The 20742-nt window shown below is 43.4% G+C and overlaps 1 protein-coding gene across 1 annotated transcript; it reads left to right on the top strand.

The window, feature by feature from the left end:
- The first annotated feature begins 1365 nt into the window (after positions 1-1365).
- On the top strand, positions 1366-19586 carry KLF5 (KLF transcription factor 5). The gene is made up of 4 exons (XM_052785985.1): positions 1366-1814; positions 3810-4680; positions 5806-5865; positions 18440-19586. The coding sequence occupies exons 1-4, from the start codon at positions 1572-1574 to the stop codon at positions 18616-18618; spliced, it is 1353 nt and encodes a 450-aa protein (XP_052641945.1). The 5' UTR covers positions 1366-1571; the 3' UTR covers positions 18619-19586.
- The last annotated feature ends 1156 nt before the right edge of the window (positions 19587-20742 follow it).

Genomic DNA, 20742 nt, shown 5'->3' with positions numbered 1-20742 from the left:
CGATGAGTCTTCCGAAAAGGACACTGAAGTCACATATTGTATAAATGCAAATACGTGTTAGTGTTGGATGGAAATTAGCCTGCATGACTTTAAATGCTACGCCAACAGGAGTAGCCGGATTTACGTTAGTAATAACAAGCATCAAGCTGCTAAACAGAGAGTTTGTGTAAAGAAATGTTATGCTGAACTCTTTCTTTCCTGGTTCTGTAATTACCTTTCTGTATGCAGGCTCTGAGAGATCCTACTTGCTACGGATTGGAAGGCAAAGGGGAGTTTTGCCAGGTTGACCAGAAAAGTGCTTTTTTACGTTTAAAAGAAGAGCCCTGTCTGTAAACGATAGGGGATAAATGCGGGGAGGGGGAGGTTGCCAACATTTCCGCGGATTCACAGACTCTCTCCCCGCAAACCGGGAGCGCAGAGCTGGCAGGGCCAGGAGAAAGGTGGAAAGTTTGGGTTTTTTCCAAGGCTTCGCTACGTGCTGTACTTTTCCCATCCGACGTGAGCCCTTTGGTGTTGCACAGAAGGACGGCATCCCTCCTTTTTCTCCTGCTTCAGTGAAACACGCGGGAGCTTGGCTCAGCGTCCTGTGTCTACGGGGAAATACGCTTTGCGTCGAAACCACACCTCAAAACAAGTAAATAGAAACTTGCCTCATCCGAGATGGGGAAAAAAGAGACAATTGTCGCGCGCTCTTTCCCTCTCCCCTTCTTCCTCCTCCTCCTCCTCCTCCTCTGAGCTATTTCTGGAGCAGCGTTTTCAGAGCGTATGGTGGGGATGTATATTGCAGCGCTGAAATTTATTAGCAGCAGGTTTCGGGTGCGAGTTGCCTTCGGGACAAAAAATAATAAATTTGAATGACTGCTTTTAAAACCCTTTTGAAGATGAAAGGTAGGAGAGACGGCTGTTTTAAAAGGCCTACATTAGCGGCGCTTCTTTAAAAGACTATAAATAATACTGAAGCACGCGAGGGGCCTCGGCAGACGGCCGCACTTGTTGAAAACCCTCTTCCACTCCGCGGCCAGCACCGCGCGCCACACGCACGCCGCCCGGCCACGCCACGCCACGCCGCGCACACAGGCGGCACGCCGGCACCCACCGGAGCCCGCTCCCCGGGGGGCAGCCCGGCTGCTGGCCGCGCGGTGCCGCCCGCCCGCCCGGGGTCGGGGCCGGGGCCGGGGCCGGGGCCGGGATCCGGCCACCCCGCTCCGCCGCCGCCGCCGCCGCGCTCCCCCGGGCGGGGCGCGCCGCGGGGAGGAGCCGTCCGCGCTCCCCGTAGGCAGGGCAGCCCGCAGGGCCGGCCCCCTTCGCCGGGGCTTGGTGGGGTGTAGGGGGGGGCCGGGGGTGGAGTAGGGTGAAATAGAGGCGGGCGTGTGTCACCGGGTAGATACCCGTGGCCAGGTACAGGCGGAGGCACTGACGACACGGGAGTGGATGCGCTCTCGGGCTGGGGCTCCTGGGGAGTGAGCGCACGAGTAGCCGCCGCCCGCCCGGAGCCGCCCCCGGGCCAGTCCCCCTGCGCCGGGGCGGGCAGCCCGTCCGCGCCGCACCCGCCGCCGCCGCCAGCCTGCCTCATGGCTACCAGGGTGCTGACCATGAGCGCCCGCCTGGGTCCCGTGCAGCAGCCCGAGGAGCCGGTGTTCGCGCAGCTCAAGCCCGTGCTGGGGGCCAGGGAGGCAGCGATCTTCCCCGGAGAGGACCTGAAGCAGCAGCAGCAGCCGCCGCCGCCGCCCCAGCAGCAGCAGCAGCAGCAGCAGCACCCGGGGGGCGGCGGCGGGGGCGGCGGCGCGACCCTGCCGGCGGAGGAGATGGTACAGGTAGGCGGCGGCCACCCCCCCCCCCCTCACGGCCCACCGGCCATCGCCCCTCTCCCGCGGCGGGGCCGCCCGGCCGGGGAGCGGCCGCTGAGGAGCGGGCGGGCGGGACTGGGTGGGGCCGGGCTGCGGGGCGAGGGCAGCGGACCCCGAGGTGCGGGGCTGAGGCGGCGGCAGCGGCGGCGGGGCTTGTGTGCGTGTGTTATGAGGGGGAGCGGCCCCCGCCGCCCAGCCCGCCTGTGCGGAGGGCCGCGGAGCGGGAACGGCTCCCGCCTTCCCGCCGGCGGAGCGCGGAGAGGCGGCCCGGGGCGCGGCTGAGGCGGCCGGCGCTGAGGCGGGGCGCGGGCTCCGGCGGCGGCTGACGGGCCGGCCCGGGGCTGGGGGGGGGGAGCAGGGCTGCCCCCGCGGGTGTGTTGAAAGCTACAGCTGCTGCCTTTGCACTTGCCCGGCGGCGGAATTAGAGCGGCCGCCTGTCCTTCTCGCCCACGCAGGGAGTCATGTTCGGGGGGGGGGGGGGGGGGGGGAGACACGACACACCGGGCGAGGGGGGGACTTCCCGGGACTTTCTGCCCGTCCCAGGAGGCTGTTTGGGAGCGGATCCACAGGCAAACAGCTGGAGGAGCTAAAAGCGGGAAGGCGCCGACCGCAGCCGGGCTTCGGCCCGCGGACGGTGCTCGCTCCAGAGGCGGCTCCCAGCGCCCGGTGGGCCGCGGCGGGCGCCCCTCTGAGGCGCCGGCCTCCCCCTGCGCGGGGGCTGCCCGCGGCCCCAGCCCCCGGGGTCGGTGGGACGGGGGGGGGGGGTCCCGGGCAGCCCCCGGTGCCGGGCAAGCGGTCCGGCGGGCGCTGCGTTTCGGCGGTGCCTTCCCCAACGAATAAATAACTCCCGCCTTCAAAGCGAGCTGCCCTCGGCTCGTAAACAAGAGCTGGAAAAAGTAGCCTGGCATGTCGGGGCAGATCCAGATCAAAGGGACGGGAAGGCGGCTCTGTTTGTTTGTGGTGTTTACCGGGGGTCTTTGAAGAAGGGTCCTAAAATCCACTTTCGGGCAGAGTTGCAGTTCGTCAGCTGCTTTCTCTTGCGGGGTGCTAAACGGGTCTGGTATGAGCGCTCTCTTGACGGGGCAGGGGGGAATGTAGCATTTGCCCAGTGGAGAGTGCGTGATAAATGTTTTGCCGATGACTGTACCAGTAATGTATCGGTCTCCAGCCACCCACGGATTCCCTCACACCACTACCCTAAGAGAATGATTTCCCAGTAATTAAAGAGCTCTCCTAGGACCGAGGCATGGACAGGGACATGTTTATCACGCTACTAGCCAATTATACACTGCATAGATTTTTTTTTTTTTTTTTTAAGTGTAGTCCCAGAGACACTTTACACAAAGGGTAGTCTGATGCAGTCAACCCCTCTTCTTTTTATTCGATATTATTTATACCTTTACACTTTGGTGTCGTATTTCTAATCAAATACCTTTCTTTTAAGGATGAAAAATCCTGGAAGTGTAGAAAATATATATATAAAAACATTACTTGAAGTATTAGCATTCAAATAGCCAGCTGAGGATGTGGCTTTTAAAGTTAGCATTTCAAAGAGAAGCGGGTGAAACAGATAGGCAGTCACCCTGCTAGAACAGTGAATTCCAGAGCAGGAGATCTGCAGATTAGGCACAGCGCCTGTCATCTGTGCCTCACACTGTCTTGTAGGCATAAAAGATGAAAAGTTTGTTGTAAGCTGAAACATCAGATCGATCTTAATGCTTGCTCTGCGTGAACAACTTGTGCCATGACTTTATCTCCTTGTCCTTGATGATGTTGATTAGCGTGCCGATTATAAAAGACAGGTTTTCATTAGCGTGAATGTTTATAACTTCCTCCGTAGGTAGCTTGCGGCTGGCTGAACAGTATTGCCTTTTATTTCCAAAGCCTCCCGTGACTCGCATGCCATCATCTTTCTTAGTTGGTAACAAATCATGTGGATTACGGTCTGTTTTGCTTTTGTAGACAAGATGTGAAATGGAGAAATACCTGGCACCTCAGCTCCCACCTGTTCCCGTCATCCCTGAACATAAGAAATACAGAAGAGACAGTGCCTCGGTTGTAGACCAGTTTTTCACTGACAGCGAAGGGTTGCCTTACAGCATCAACATGAACGTCTTCCTCCCCGACATTAGCCACCTGAGAACTGGCCTGTACAAATCTCAGCGACCCTGTGTAACCCACATCAAGACAGAGCCGGTCACCATCTTCAGTCACCAGAGCGAAACTACTGCCCCTGCCCCCGCCCCTACTCAGGCCCTCCCCGAATTTACCAGCATCTTCAGCTCTCACCAAACTCCCGATGTGAACAACATTTTCATCAAGCAGGAGCTTCCTACTCCAGATGTTCATCTTTCCGTCACGCCCCAGCAAGGCCAGTTATATCAGCTCTTGAGCTCACCGGATTTAGATATGCCCAACACTACTACTCAGGCAGCCGTGATGGACTCCCTTAACAATGTCTCCATGCCGTCAGCCATGGCGGGCCTTAACACGCTCTCCTCGGCTGTTCCACAGACTGCAATGAAACAGTTCCAGGGCATCCCCCCCTGCACCTACACCATGCCAAACCAGTTTCTGCAGCAGCAGGCCACTTATTTCCCTCCTTCGCCCCCAAGCTCAGAGCCTGGAAGTCCAGACAGACAAGCAGAGATGCTACAGAATTTAACCCCTCCTCCGTCATATGCCGCAACTATAGCTTCCAAGCTGGCAATTCACAATCCAAATTTACCAGCGACTCTGCCCATAACCCCCCAGAACATCCAACCAGTCAGATACAACAGGAGAAGTAACCCAGATTTGGAGAAAAGACGTATTCACTACTGTGACTATCCTGGTAAGCAGTCTGGGGCAGAAAATCCCATCTCTTGCAATAAAAAAAAGTGTGAATAATCATGGATGAGGTACAAGTGGTTTTGTTTAGCTGTACTCTACGCCTAGGGAGAACCAAGTAATTTCTTGTCAAAGTAGAATTTCTCTTCTTTGTTGTTTTATTTTGTGTGGCACACTTTCACATTCTTTAAAAAAATATGTACCCTTTTCTTCATGTCATTTGTAATTCTCCTAAACACCTGAGCTCATTTTACCATGTTACAAAACTTGTAATCCATAGAAAAAAAAAATGATGGCCTTCTCTGATGTAATTCAGTGCGACAGTGCAGCTCCTGCTCTTGCTTTTCCAATACCTGTGATGGAGCAGAGGCTCAGTTTGAATCTGCTGGCACTGAAAGAACCATTTCAGCTCCCGGTAGCCGAGGCCACGGCTGTATCTTCCCTGTTATGAACAGGGGATTCAGCTGCCCACATAAATCCATTAAAGCCACCTCTGAAAATTGTCCACAGATTGTTCCCTTCCAGCCTCTCCTTCTCCTGCACTGAAGGGGAAGAGGGACCAGACTATAACCTGTGTCTCCGTGTAGTACATGGTCCCAGATACAAGACGCTTACACCCATCCGAGCACGGAGAGAAATTGCTGCTCGTGGTTGATCTCCCCCTTTTACCAACATAACTCTCAGCAGTGTATCACCTGTTCGGTGTGCCGTATGGTAAATGCTCAGTGGAAGAGTTATGCTGAGCCCTGGGTAACGATGACACCGAGTCTGGCTTGATCAAATCCTCTAGAAACTTTTAAAAAAACCATACTCCCCCTCTCAGTTGTTAACTTAGGTAGCAGGTGTTACTGTACATAGATTGTAGCAGCTATTGGTCTATACTACATTACAAGGTAGTAAGTCTACCAGAAACGTAGGCATTTTCCTCTTTCCTATGTAAAGCAGCATATCCCTAGGAGCTTTCTATATCAAATTTTACTTCTAAGTGATGATGGGGCCAGAAGGTAGTAAACTTAAATGTTTCCAGATAGTACCCCAGCACTGAGTGAGGAAGTTTAAACGTAACATGGTGCATTCCTGTTCTCCCTACTGAAATGCCTTTCTGCTTTTTTGTTTTGTTTTGTTTTAGGCTGCACGAAAGTTTATACAAAGTCTTCTCACTTAAAAGCGCACCTGAGAACTCACACGGGTATGTACTCACTCTCCCACTGTCTCTTCTTCATTCATGGCTTACACATTTTCTGAGAAAGCAAGCATGTTTGATCTGCCATCTTCTCCCTGTTTTCTGTAGAGTGTTGTGGGTTCAGGCTGGCAGTTCAGCTAAGAAAAATTTAAGATTTGGTCAATGACAAGAAAAATCAGTTTTATTCTTGATGCAGTTTTGTTAAACTATTTATAATATAGAACTCAAAATAGCTAAGAATAAAACAGATGGAAACTTTCCTTTTCAATCTGAAATGCCATAAAGTGTTAAAAAAAAAAGGGGCTTTTTTTTCCCCTTGAATAATGAATTGAGTGTAGTAAACATGCTACAGTTTTCAAGATTTATCTAAATGGGTAGAATTTTCTGGTTTCGGCTTTCTCTTTGACCTGTTAGAATTATTTAATCTTAGCATTTTTCAGAAACATCATGAAAACTCCCAAGGTATCGCCATTTCCTTTGTCCTTAGCATTAAGTGTGCTTTATTGTTTTTTTCAAGACAAGTGGTTCTATGTATTTATTTTTTTTAAAAAAGACATAATTTCCATTTTTTGTCAGTGAAAGACATTAAAATGGAGGAAATTAAAAGTGTCAGTGTGTCACACTTGTCTTTTGTACCTCAGTCAAATTCTGCCTGCAGCTACAGAGGCAGTCCCGTTCATGGGCCCGCGTGGAGTGGAGCTGGGGACAGTGTTGCTTGTGTGTGAGCGCAGGAGCCATGTGTGCAGAGGACAGCGGTTGGGAGGTAGAACCACCCTAGATGCTCTTCCTAAGCATTCACCTGCTGAGGCAGGGGGAAGGAGGAGAGAGGGAGATGGGGAGAAAAACAGTAGCTCACCAATACTACGCCTGAAACTATTTTGGGCAGTTCTTTGCTGGGATCTTAGTACAGAACTGGTCATGCTAAATCAGTGAAAAGCACATGGCTGATTTTGTAAAGAAATCAAATGAGAGGGCTGCTGTTCCTGTTTTTAAAAGCGAGTATGAAGCCCAGCTCTTTTATGCATGGACCTCGATTCAGAGCAAAACACGAGTCACAGTTCAAGCAACTCGCTTATTGAAGCAGGCTGTCAGCGCTTCGGCTGTGCCGTTCAAGTCATGGGGTTTCACCTAAGTTTAAACCAAAAGTCAAAACAAAACTTAGCATGAGCTATGATCTAACAAAATGTTTCACTATCTCTATGGGAACAAGGCCTTCTCTTCAGCAGCTATTTTGAATAGATCGTTGGATTATCGTAATGAAATTGAGTATCTCCAAGCTAAATGTTACTATGGAAATTTTGTTTTGATAAATGAGAGAGTTATCTGTGTTGCAGTCACAGTAAAAAATTAAAAGCAACCATACAAAGATTATTGCTTTGCATTAGTAATAGACTAAACAAGAACACTGTTAAAATATTTTTGATACATATATATAATCACTCATTAGCAGTCAGCTTTGTAAGAAAGGAATATTTTCATGAGGCTATAAACCTGAATAATGTCAGAGAGTATAATCCCGTTGCTCAAATAATCTGTAAATTTAAGAGCGTGTGATTTCCACTTACGCACTTTAGCCAGCAACTAAATACCAGTTTTAAATCTCACTTGCTATTATACAATAACTAGGAAGAGAGATAAAAGCAAAGCTTTAGCCTAAAAATGAACATTACATAGTCAGCATTTGAAACGTACACTTTTTCTTTTTTAAATCAATTTATATCTTTTTTGTACCTTGAGTAGCAATGACTTCAGGGTTTATAAAGTTAATACTTGCGTGCATAGAAATACGTACCACATAGCTAATATATATTGCTTAGGGTCACTAATGTTTATTGTTGCCTTCACTTTTTTACCTATAGATATTTGACCTTAGAAATGTGGATAAATGTGCAAAGGTCAGAGGAGCTGATGTATTCATGGAAACAAGAATGTTGTTTTAGATAAAAATCTAGTGAACTTAAGCAGGTCTGTAATACAAAGGGTCTTCTGGGGAGGTGAATGAAGGGATAAACTGTCTAAAACGTGCATTACATGCAAGAATGTGAGTCCATATCCTGTTACCTGCATTATTTCAGAGTTTGCATTAGTTTAACTCTCTTCATATTCACTTAATACTTGAAGATTTCCAGCACCGATTCTGATCTCTGCCTTAACACATGGTTGAAATTTGTATTACGAGCAAGATCTCTGACTTACCCAGTACCGTAAATCGATTAAATGAATGTTAAAGTAAATGGGTGCAAACTCAGGGAAACCTGTGAAGTTGCAGAGCTCCTGCAGGAGTGCGGGGGAATCTCGCTGTTGATCTCCAAAGAAAAGGGCTCGATGCCGAGGGCTAAATTGGGTGTGTGCCTCTGTGCATCCCATCCCCCAGAACTATGAGTTCATACAGCACTAGTAAGCTTTGGTTTTTATTTTTTTTTTTAAAAGGACTTTTGTGAAGCTTTTACCTTCAAAGTCTAAAGCAAGTGTCACATAATCCATTTTAATAAAGTTGTGTGTGATATTCTTTAAAATCCCTTCAGGGATAGCAGACCTGTTTATCTGGCTAAACCCGTTCTTTAGTAATCATGGACCACTGAAGTTGTTTTCTCCTTATTCTTAGTTTCTTAACAATACCTTTTAAAATTGGCTGCAGTCTCTGTCTCATCCCAACCTGTCCCCGCCCTTCTCAGCAATCTGTCATCTTAAAATAAAAGAGCCTGCAGCAAAGTTTGTCTGCCATTAAAAGTCAAGACAGACCTTATGGTTTTCCTTTTGTATTGGAAAATCTCAGCCTTTTCACAGTATTTATTTAGCAGCCTTTCTCTTCTGAAAGGCTTTCACTGGGTTTACGAGATGTTTTTTGAGAGCAAACCTAAGGGAAATGTTATTTTTGATAGGTGGAATGTAGGCTGTAGTCTTTTTTTCAATTCAGATATGAACACACTGTCAGACTTTATAAATTACGTTTAAATAAAACTATAGGAAATGGGCAAGAGGAAAATCCCTTACATTTTTCTTCTTAGGTGTTCTCAAGGTGTTTACCTTACACCACGTCAGGTGGTATAAGCTGGTGTAGTTATTCCAATTTAATGTAATTACACTCGACTTTTGCTGTTGATTAGGAATCCAGCATTTACGTAAAGAGCTAAGCAAAGTTAATGTATTTGTACCAGTCGCTGAAGCAAGCACGTTTTTCTTTCTCTAGGTAATGCTCTAGCATTTGTAAATTATGAAGTAAATTCTAGTTGTTGGTAAACTGGTAACCCGAAAATTGAACATGAACAAAGATTGGAATGCTGCAGAGATACAGAACATTTTGTACCCATCTCCATGCAGTTCTGGAGCAGACGTCTGGTACATTTTAATACCTTAAAACACTTCAGGATGGTATCTTAACTCTGTATTAGTTATTCTTGAAACAGGTAAAATGGGATTCAGTATGCTAAAGTACCTGTTGGAACATCTCTCAAAACAGATTGGATTTTTTTGACCTTTTAAATCAGGGATTTTCTTTTAAAATAATTTTACCTGTTAGTCATGGAACAAGTTTTGTCTCATAACCGGCATTGTGCAACTACGGTATATAATGGGGGAGGTGGTTATGCATTTATTGCAGGCTGTCCAGCAGTAAAACCACCTTAAGGCTCTGGCATAACAGCTGTATGTCCAACTTGAAAACTGTGCCAAATGTCAGTGAAAGGCAGTTACTTGTGTGTTGTGAATAAACCTAATTCGGTTCCTTTTCTGTCATCTGAGTATATACCTATATATTAAGTAATCCTTTAGAAGCAGCAGTCCTGTAACTTACCCTGTTAGATCTCTTTATACGTTAAAAGATTTGGACTGTGGAAGTTAAGCCTTTGATATGCAGGCACCTGGAATACCCTACCTGTACCCTACCTGTAACACTGCAGAAGAGCCGCTGGCTCCAGGGTGGGTTTTTTTCTATTATTTCTGCAAACAGCTGCACACTTCAGAATTGTGTATGGTTTTAAGAGGAAAATCTGTCATTGTTTTGAACACATCAAGGCACGCACACTGAGAACATTTTCCAGCTGCATGTTGGTTTTCCGTATACAGAGTCTTTGTACAGGCATGTCAACTGGTCACATGGTGGGCTTGCCATTAATAGTTTCTAGCATTAACTGCAGAACTATTTCATCTCTATCTATAGATCTAGTTTGTATTTGGTGATGGGAAGTGGAAGCCGAGATAACTCGAGAGAAATGGCATTTCTCTAAATGAGATGCACTCAAAATACTTCCACCGTCCCTAGTTATTTCAAATGTTTATGTAGGCATGGGACAGCTGCTGACTTGTGCGGTTCCTCAAGGTGTTAAACATTTTATTTTATTTTAGATCTCTGCCTCAATAGATCCAGAATTAGGCTCTGATGGTACACCAGAATTAGAACCAGTTGTGTGAGATAGACTTCAGCAGTCCGTAGGACTTGGCACTCCGAGTTTACCATAGCTGTAGACAGATGCTTTTTAAAAAAGGTGGTACCATATAGAATTGCCCGGGAATTCAGGACGCCCGTTGTTCAAAAGGGAAGACAAGTAGTAGTTGGACTCCTGCTGGAAAAAAAGCAGCATGCAAAAACATGTGTTGACTCAAATCATCCTGAGACTCAGGTGAGGGATTTCACTCATGGTGTACAAGTGGAGAACGGAGGTTCCAAAAGACTCTGCCTTGCTCGTGGTTGCAGCCTTCTTTGTACGTAGCAAACCTCATCCTGGAAAAATCTTTGCACCATGAAAATAGCTATTAAGTAATATTTCTGTGCAGATTCTGCTTCTTTAACCTGTTAGATGAGTCAGCCACACAGATGATACTTTAAGGAGGTGTCAGTAAATGCCATCATTGATAGAGACAATAAGGAAAAATGGAGGAGAGTTAAATAAAACTGTTGACAAAGTGCATTAAAGTGCAGCGTTGCTAGATGCTGCTGGAGAATATGTTGGCATCTTTTATTTATGAATTCTGCTAAATCCATTAGTTGCCTGTGAGAAATGGAAGTACATTATTTTCCTGTGCAAACCACAGTTTAAGGGAAAAGAATGCTTTTTTTTTTTAAAACACTTTGTGAATGATTGCAGACCTTGGGATTAATTGATCCGGTTCTTTATCTGTAGTCATAACCTAAATGAGACATGTTTAAATGTGTTGCTCAAAAGGGGGTGAAATCTTAGCAACATAAACCTAAATTTTAATTAAATATTGCTGGTCATTCTCATCAGCATCCAGCATGCAATTTTTATGAAGCAGGAATTAAATTCCAAGGTGTCAGGTGAGGGGTACTCCTGTTAGATTTTAGATACTGAAAAGAAAAGCCTAATATTTTCTTTTTGATTAAAAGCCTAGAAAGTCCCTCTAAGCATGAAAGCTTAAAAAAACCTGTTGTTTCTGTCAATTGCTCCCTGAGAGGATTAAACTTCAGTTCCAGGATATTTGATTCCTGATAAGGAAACTGTTGACCTAAGAGACCGGCTTTAAATATAGTTCATTTTGAGACCGCCCTACATAGGCTAATATAGTCCCAAGATTCACAGCAATTGCCGGTGATTAAAACTTTCCATTATTTGATTAGACATTCCTTATTGTAATTAATTTCTGAGCTTGACTGGGACGATTGACTCCTGGTTCCAGGGTAGTGTGTTGTTTGTTGTTTGTTAGATGACCTGCACCTCCCATTGGTGAAAGATTAGAAACATTTAAGTAATGTCCTAGTTTAGTCTGAGTATCTTGGTAGCAGCATTCCTGTCCTGTCAGGCTGCATTATTTATATTCGGTGATCTCTAACAACTCTGATTAAGGACATATTAAAACCTTTGATTTTGGCAAGTGTACAGTGCTTCGCTTTGAGTTAAAATAGCTTTAATGTATTGCTTTCAGGGTTTTGTGTGTGTGTGTGTGCATACAGTAGATGGAAATCTGGAAGTCTACAGTACGTGTTTAATAAATTCCATTTTAAGAGCACCTCTTATCTGACTGTACAAGAGCCAGGGTTATTGGTGTGAGAGCTAAAGAGCTGTTCTTGCACCACAGGCATAGTTGAGGAAATGTGTTCTTCAGCACAGGATGTGTAGACACAGCCGTGCACCCCAGATGGCATGGATTTCTTATAAACCTACTTAAAAAAAAAATTCCTTTCCTCTTTGTTTGCATATCTCCTTGAAGGGAGACCACCTCTGTTAAGACAGAATGTTACACCAGAAAGAAAATAAACCATTGCACAGGCCAGTCAAGATTCCCCAGTAATCCTTGAACTGCGTAAGACAACACTTAGCAAAATAAGAGTACTTCAAGCACTGGTGGGAGCTCTGAGAAGATAATGCCTTCTGCACCTCTGTAGTTGGAAAGTGAATGACGCACAACTCTTTTGACTGTCCTCTTTGCTTACCAGTCAGTTATCGTTTTTCCTGTTCACGCTTTTGTTAGAGAGAGATCAAATACTCCTTGATTTATCAGTGATAGGACTTACGAAGTGCAACAGCTCTCTGTTACAGGATTCCTTAAAATGTCGTTTCATTGTGAAGTAGTACTTAAATGGTCACCCTCTAGCCATTACTATACTAGGCAGAGGTTTTATCACATTTAAAAATGTGCAGCGTAAGTTATACATTTATATCATTGGTGGGCTGGATGTTTCAAGGACTAAATTTATTTTGTGACAAAATAAGCTGGACGTACCTTGCATGCTGTCAGCCCTCTGATCCATCTCTGTCATGGACGACCGAGAATTTCAGTGCACTAAAGAGCTTTTAAACACCTGAGGGATTTTTTTTATTTTGAAATTTCAGCTTTCTGCTCTTTCTCTAAAAAACCCCACTGTTTCAAAAAAGGGCAAAAACCCAACCAACAAGCTGCTTGTAACGACAACTACAGCACTTAGTCAATGGCGGAAGGAAGGTCTAATTTTAGGTAAACGTTGGGAGCTAAAAACTTTTGAATGAGTACAGACATACACCCAAGCAACCACTTTCAGTTCCAGTCAGCCTGGAAGAGACCAGAGTTTAAAACCGTGATGCTATGAACTAGAGGAAAGCTATTTCAGACAAACTAAAACAGAGGAAAAACATTTCATTTGTTCTTATTTTTTCTAAAAATTTGAGGCTACAGCATGTCAGGGAACTAAGAGAACTGATGTTAAGATGTGAAAAATTTGAAAGCAAATGCACCAGAAAACTTTGAGACAACATAAATCTTTATAATAACCTGTTTTAAAACTGGACATAATATAGGTTATGTACATAACTGGTGCAATTATCGTGCAGAAACTTCTGCTTTGCCTACCACCTTTTTATCGCACCTACTTGAATATTTTTTAAGGCCGAACACTTGCCACTAGAAATAAATCCATAATAAACACAAGTAATATTAAAATTATGGAAAGAATGGGGGGAGGATGTTGTCTTTATATTTTTATACCCTTATGAGCTGGAATTGGGTGTTGTCTTTTTGGAGTCTTTGAAATGCGTGCTGCTTTTTCTTCCTTAAGGAAGCTCCAAACTCACCGCTCTGACAGAAATTTCTGATAGGAAATAAGAGAAGTTGCAGGCATTGGCTGGTGTAATACCTGTATTTGGATTTCTGCATACCAACAGAGTTACCTAACTTTAGGTTTGAAAATCCAGCCCTTGCTGTTTGCAGCTGTATATTTAAAGAAAGCCATCCTAGCAGTGAATTGCAGAAATAGTCACACAACTCTTCAGTGAAATAAGGAAGCTTATTTTCTTGTTAATGGGGAAATTCATCACTAATGGAGGTTTTCAGTGACTCATTTTTTCCAAACAGAATTTTAAACAGAAACATTTTCTTGAACAGAGGCTGCGTGTTGAAGATAGAAGGTGTCTTCAAAATGACCGTCAGGCCCCCACTGGTAGCACTGTACCTTGCCCAAATGAGCGTGGCCATGACAGTCACTGCCAGTGGCTAGAATTAATGTTAGGAAAGCAATCGGTGCATTTTGACGCTACTAAATCCTAAGAAGATAAATTAAAGGGAGAAGAGCCAACACGGTGTGCCTCACGGGTCCAGACCGTTCTCTTGTGGTACCGACAAGGATCCCGAACCTTGGGATCTACCTTGGGATAGTTTTATCTGTTGAAGTGACTGGTTAGGTTAGCATGTTATATGTGGATATCCAGACAGCTTTTTGACATCCTTGCAATCTCACAGCGTTGTAAATTATTTTTTTTAACAGACAGATACATTGCAAGCAAAATAGTCTCCTTTCAGGTTAAACTCCCTTATCTCTTGCTAGGTGCTTTCTGTAAAAGAGCTTCCAAACTAAACATTAGGGCTTAAAATTTCTGTGCTGAAGTACAAGTCTGTTTCTCATGCTCCACAAATGTACTTTTTTTTAAACTGGAGAATGGATACCTATTAAAAGCTCAAGAACTTAAAAATATATTTTGTGATGTATAAGCCTAGCAAAATATTTTAAATCAATGATACTGGAAGGAGGTTATGCAGAAATCCAATTAAACTTATGAAATCCCTATCCTGTTGAAGTATAATTTAAAGGAAAGCAGTTCTGTTTCCCAGAAGTGCTGTGTATAATATTTCTGGCTTGGGAAGAAAGGTTTGGAGTGTGCTATTTGGCTGGAAATCGGTACCAGCTTCCTCCATGGTGTTTTAGTTGAACAGTGTTGACATTCTAACAAATCCCGTGGAAGCTCCCCTGAAGTGGAGGAGTTAGCTGTTTTCTTGCTTTTACAGTGAAATATCTGTTTGATACCACGATCGTGTTCCAGTAACCAAGCCGTACTGCCTTCGTATTTGATGACCAGTGGCATTCTTGGTTTAACACCCTATAGAAGCCCTAAATTGCTGGAGGAAAACCAAGTATTTCTGAAACTTTACAGCTACTGTATTTCGCACAATCATTAAAGTAAACAAATCTTACATTACTATGTAGCCAATGAAAACAGTGGATAAAGGGTTCAGTGTCCCTTGTTGTGTATACCTGCTTTTTTTAAAATAAATCTTCAACCCCAGATTTCTCAGTGCTTCAGAGTCAGCATAGCAAAGGAGTAGGATCACCTCAGAAAATAAGTAACGTGAGGCTCTTTTTCCCTCGCTGCAGGAACTTAAACCAAATTCTTATTTCTGCTAAATGACAAAAAGCATGTGTATAGGTTGAGAGAGAGAAAATACTACCAGCTAGTTGTTCCTCTGCTTTCTTTAAAGGAGTGAAAATAATCTCCACCTTCTTTTTCTTGCCCCCCTTCCTCCCTGCCCAAAAGGAAAACATTTGAAATTGATTCAGTTCTTAAATAGAACTTTCCAACGGAAACTAGCATTACAAACATAGATATTCAGTATTTTACCCCTAGGATTTATTCAAAATAATCTGGGCCTCTACACTGGCGCTAAAAATACATTTTCCAGTTCTCACTGTTGGCCAAAGCAGGGGTTAAAAGCAGCGTTCTGGCTTTAATTTCCAGTACATAAAAGTAACACTGTTAAAACAATCTGTGTAAGGCACCAGCTCGTTCCCCTCTGCACATCCCCTGAGCACTGCTCCGTTTAGCTCAGGTCTGCAGACATTGGCCGGCAAGGAGAAGCAGTGCTGTTCTGCATGGCGCTGCCTAGCTTTTCCCCTGAGCTGTTGCCGGAGGGGGATTCGTGGCTGTGGCACGCATTGAAGTGACTGTGACAGTGGTGTAAGTTTCTAGATAGTGTCTCTGGGAAGCTGGGTCCCCTGGAGTTTGATGGCCATTGGATTCAGTGTTGACTTGGAAGCTGTAGCACCCAGCAAGGCACAAGGTTCACCCCTGCCCCAACTGCTGGCAGTTAGTATGCCAGGAGCCTTCATATCACCTGCTTATGCTGCTCGCAGGTTAGAAAAAAGTTTTAATGGGGGGCAGCAGTTTTGTTTGGACTCAAACAGAGTCAGGTACCACCTGCGCAGGACAACTTTGAGACTGCTATTTCAGTACAGTGTAGTTTACAGTGAAGTTTCATATACTTCATACCTCCTCAATGGCAGGTTTGGAAACTGTGATTTCAATCTCCTGGTCCACATTCTGGTCTCATTCGGTCTGGATACACTTAGGCTTTTGTTCAATAAGTGCTATTTGCCCAGCCTCTTCACCATTTCTCTCATTCCCCGTGTAATTCTGCAAAATGGATAAGCGTTTGAGTATACAGAGGGCTGGCCATATACATGCTCTCTCTCTGGGCAGTTAGGGTGGGAGGATCACAAGATGATTGTGAGTTTAGCATGACAGTTTTAAGTGAAAGTTTTTAAAGAAGAGTTTGAAGGCAATACGGGGGAAGAGGGGAAAGAAAGGAGAAAAAGAAAGAAATATGCTGGCTTTAAGTTAAGGTGCTTCAAATGCAGGAGTTATGCTTTTGTGCAACCTCCATGTGTGCATGTGTGTTTTAACACAAAGTGTTCACGGAAGATCTCCCTGGTGATATGCCTGTGGATCAGCAGTACAGTCTTTTACAGACTGCATTAATAACCCAGTTTAAATACATTGAAAATGATGTATATAGTGCAAAAGATCCTTGCTGAATAGAGATCTTTCCTGTCATTCTGCTGTGAAGATCAAATGTGTTATCTCAACTGGCTTCTTGGATGTTAGAAAAGCTTTACGCACTGGGTTTGAATGAAATCTGTGTTTTAACCTATAGTACATGTTGCATGGAGAAAAAAAAAAGAGTCCTATATATTAGATCATTCCAGTCTTCAGTCAGTATCAGGCAGAGTAAATTCAGCTATGATAGAAAGTTGTAATGATTTGTGTTCTGATTTGCCATCCACCAAATAATTTTGAACTCTGTGAGAGGTGATGCCAGGCTCTAAGTTTGTTTTTCTTAAAGGATGATATGTTTCCACTGTGATTTCAATAAATCCCAGTTGTCGTTTATGCAAAGAGGTGGGTGGTTGGTTGGGTGGTTAGTTTTTCTTGTAGAGGTCTGCTTCTGGTTGTGACACTGCTGCCAACATGAAGTCACGTCCCCATTGTGAGCAAAGGGCTGATTCTGCTCTTAGCAGTGGATGGAAAGTTACTAGTTAGTTGATCAGAAGCAGCAGTAGAAACTCCCAGACAAAACCGGTTTCATAATTTCATCTGAATGATAAATTAGCATCTCTGAAGTAATGGTTTTGAGCTTCTCAAATGGTGTGCTCTGCATAACTGGTGCAGAACAGTCTGATAGCAGGATGCTAGCTTCTGTCCTCCTGCGTGCTTTTGTGATGGTAAAACAGGGAAAAGTAGGAGCTACTCCACAGCGCTGTAGGATTGAGACTGTGAGGGTAAAGGTCTGAGACCAATGGAGAGAGAAGATCTTTAAGATGTGTTCGGAAGGACTTTTTGGAAATCTTGGCCTTGGTCTGATTCTCGTCCAGATGAAGCTACTGCTGAGTGCTTTGATAAACTCTGGTTTCTCTTTGGTTTTGCCAAATGGGTCAAGTTAATATAAAGGATATAGATAGCAATCGACTCTACCAACTGAAAGGTGTTTTTGTCAACCAACAGCCTATAAATAGGTAATCGTAGCCTCTTTATTTATACGAAGCTTGCTTGTATGGTGACATCATGTCCGTACCAGCTCCTGAGCAGGTGTATGTACATGCTTAAAGTTCTGGTTTCACACAGAAGTCATCTTGGCTTTGTGGCCAGTGGCTTCATGTTTCTCCCATTTCAACAAACAAATCTATAAATTATAGACATGCTTAAGTTACCCCATTTATAGTTCTAAAATGGATGAATGCAAATATTTTGGGTGCTTGGGCCAGTGTATTCAAGACTAGCTGGATATTTCAAAGTTGTATTCAGAGCTTCTGCAACACATGAAGTTTTCAGAGACACCATGCTCCCGCTGTGACAGTATAGACTGATGGAGACAGCAAACACTTGCCACCTCTAAAATACAGCTTTCTAAGCACCTGACTGCAGACATTCAATTCTGAAAATGGGTGCTTTGGTCTTTTAAGTGCTTTCTCCTATATATAGCTAGCCCAAACCAGGATACTGCGAGTTTTTATTGCCTCTGACATTTTAGAAAATACTATCCTCATTGTGTTTGTAACACACTGTGCTTCTCTCTTCACACATCAGAAGCTCTTGAACTGATCTGCACACTAAAAAGAATCTTTTTAGAAATCTTCCTTCCCATTTCAGACCTCTTAAAAAAAGCTCTGTATAACTTAATTTACCCATTTTTAAAAGGTGCAAGCGTAAGTGACAAACTAGGCCGGATTGTCATGTGAGACTGCTCTTTTTTTCCTACTCCCTCATATTGAGATGAGTGTAAGGGAGCCTATTTCAGTCTCATGCAGGTTTTTTACCTCTGCATTTCTGTACTGTCGCTGTCTCCAATTTGTATGTTTGAAAGTTTCTTAGGTTTTACCGAGGTATTAAATCACAGATTCAAGAGCAAAATTGCTGAAAAAACAAAGGAGCTGTTAGTTTGGGGCATACTGAATAGAGCTGTGAGTAATTGGGAAACGTCAGCTTCTGTTTTGTCATTTATTTCTTCTTTAAATTGAAGAGCAATGCCATTCAATGTGATCTCGCATCAATTTTCTCCCAAAGAGTGACAGCTGACAGTCTCATTTCTCTGTGCTCTCTTTCAGGTGAGAAACCGTACAAGTGCACCTGGGAAGGCTGCGACTGGAGATTTGCTCGCTCGGATGAATTAACACGCCACTACAGGAAGCACACGGGGGCAAAGCCCTTCCAGTGTGCTGTCTGCAATCGCAGCTTCTCCCGCTCCGATCACCTGGCTCTCCACATGAAGAGGCATCAGAACTAAAAGCTGGACTTGTCGTTGAGGCTGTTTTGTATCTATGCAATTTCCTATTGACTCTTGACATACAACTGAAATATTAGTTTAATTTTTTGAGTATGGGCTATCCATTTAAAAGAAATCTCAAAAGAAACTGGAAATGTATATTTTGTATATTTATGCAGAAAAAGGGAAGACACTGTATCACAGTACCAGAGTGTTTGGTCGTTTGTTTGCTCTCATGATGTATATGGCTTTAGTCAGCAGGTTTCATCTCTTTACAAGTATTATGTCTTGACACATTGCAGCTTTATAAATTTTTTTTTTCTCTTGCGGTGTTTTGACCAAAGCACTGTCATTATTGTGACAATGTTTAGTAAACAAATTAATGAGAGGCTGCAAATGAATGAACGCAGTGGAAAAGCCATGAATTGTAATCTGTCAGGTTTTTACTGGACATACTTAGTACTTGTGGGTTTTTTTAAAATGTTAAGTCGTTCTGTGGAGATAAAACTACATAGAAAAATTCATAAACAGCCATAGAACAAAATATTTTGTTCTGTATGTTGCATGTTTGCTATGACAAAGATTTTGTAAATATGCAAATCAGCTTTTTAGGTTTAATACAAAAGTTTTCTAAGAATCATCTGAAAAAAGCAGTTGTTTTACATTTGATAACACGGCACATTTACAAAAAAGTTATTTAAATACCTCTCAAAACAGTACCAACTTAGCTTCATTTTTCTTAAGAGAAATGAGCTAAGCATCCAGATATTTTGTACCTGTTAACTCAAAATGGTGTGCACTGAATATTCAAAGCAGGATTTTGTTTTCAAATTGCTTAAAAGGGCAAAACATCTAGAACGAACTGTAAAGTCAATGTGGGAAGCTTAAATAACGGGGATAGTTACAAAGAACACAGAATGTTAAACCTCTTACTATAAGCTAAACTTAGTATCACTTTAAAAAGAAGGATTTAGGATGCAATTTTCATATACAGACATGTTAAGCTGGTTCAGCACCAGTATGATCTAGTTTCACGTGGATATTGCATGTAATTTACTAGAAGGTAAAGGATACAGTAATTTCGTTTAAAATTGCAGTGCAGTTTAGTTAATCCACTGTTCAGATTGACACATGCAGGGGAAAATTTACTGCTGACAAAAGTAGCTGAAACTCCACTGAAGTCAATGAAGTGGTGCCCTTTTATGCTAACAATGACTTTGATCCACCGTGCTCAGCCTTGAAATAGTAGATGAAGGGCCAAAGAAGAGGTTAGACCGTGTAGGATTTGGCCAGACAACCAGAGAAAACCAAACCAACCTAATAAGTGTCTGGACTTCACAAGCCGTAACATTAAGCTGTCAACCAAAGGCTAGAATAGACAATCAAAATACCAAAAAAGGGTCTTGCAGGAAAACCTAGCTTTGTTAAAACTGTTGTTTGTCTTTATTTATTTGTGGTATATGATAGACTCTTTTTTTTTTTTTAAGACAATTTTACATATACTTGATAAATTATAGTTTTGTTTGTTATAGTTAGAAATGTTGCTCTTAATGTAAATAGTTGACAAACGATGTAAATAATTTTGTAAGGCTTCAAATGTTTATACGTGGAAACACATGCATAAATTGGTTGCTGTTTTGCTTCTTTTGCCTCCCCCCTACCTTATTTTTGTATTGTGGTATTTCCTATGCAAATGACGGAGCAAACAGCTGTATAGTTGTAGAATGTTTTGAGAGAGAATGAAATGGTTTATATATAAAGACTCTTTTTTTTTTTTTTTGCAAAATAAAACAAAGTGCCTAATGTGTGTGTGTGCGTGCGCATGCTCTCTGTAGCTCCTGACAATGAAAGTTCTGTGTTTTTGCACTGGGAGCTGGAAATCATAGCAATATTAAGCTAGGAATGTCTGTTCTTCGCAGGAGGGGTTGTCTCTTTGGAAACTACCTGGCACTTCTGCATCCTACCCTGATGAAAATAATAAATGTGAAGGGATAAGGGATGGTGCTTTTCTGCCATCAGAATGTTAAAGGAAATGTACAGTAGCCTGAAAATGGTTGCAATTGTCCATCCACAGTAGCGTGATTGTAAATTAAAGGTACCTGTTGGGTGCATAGAAGAAGTATACAAATTCTCTCCCACTTTCAA

Source organism: Harpia harpyja, chromosome 4 (assembly GCF_026419915.1).
Source record: "Harpia harpyja isolate bHarHar1 chromosome 4, bHarHar1 primary haplotype, whole genome shotgun sequence".
NCBI classification, from domain to species: Eukaryota; Metazoa; Chordata; class Aves; order Accipitriformes; family Accipitridae; genus Harpia; species Harpia harpyja.
The sequence above is the reverse complement of the archived record's forward strand: the minus strand, read 5'-3'. Positions and strand labels throughout refer to the sequence as shown.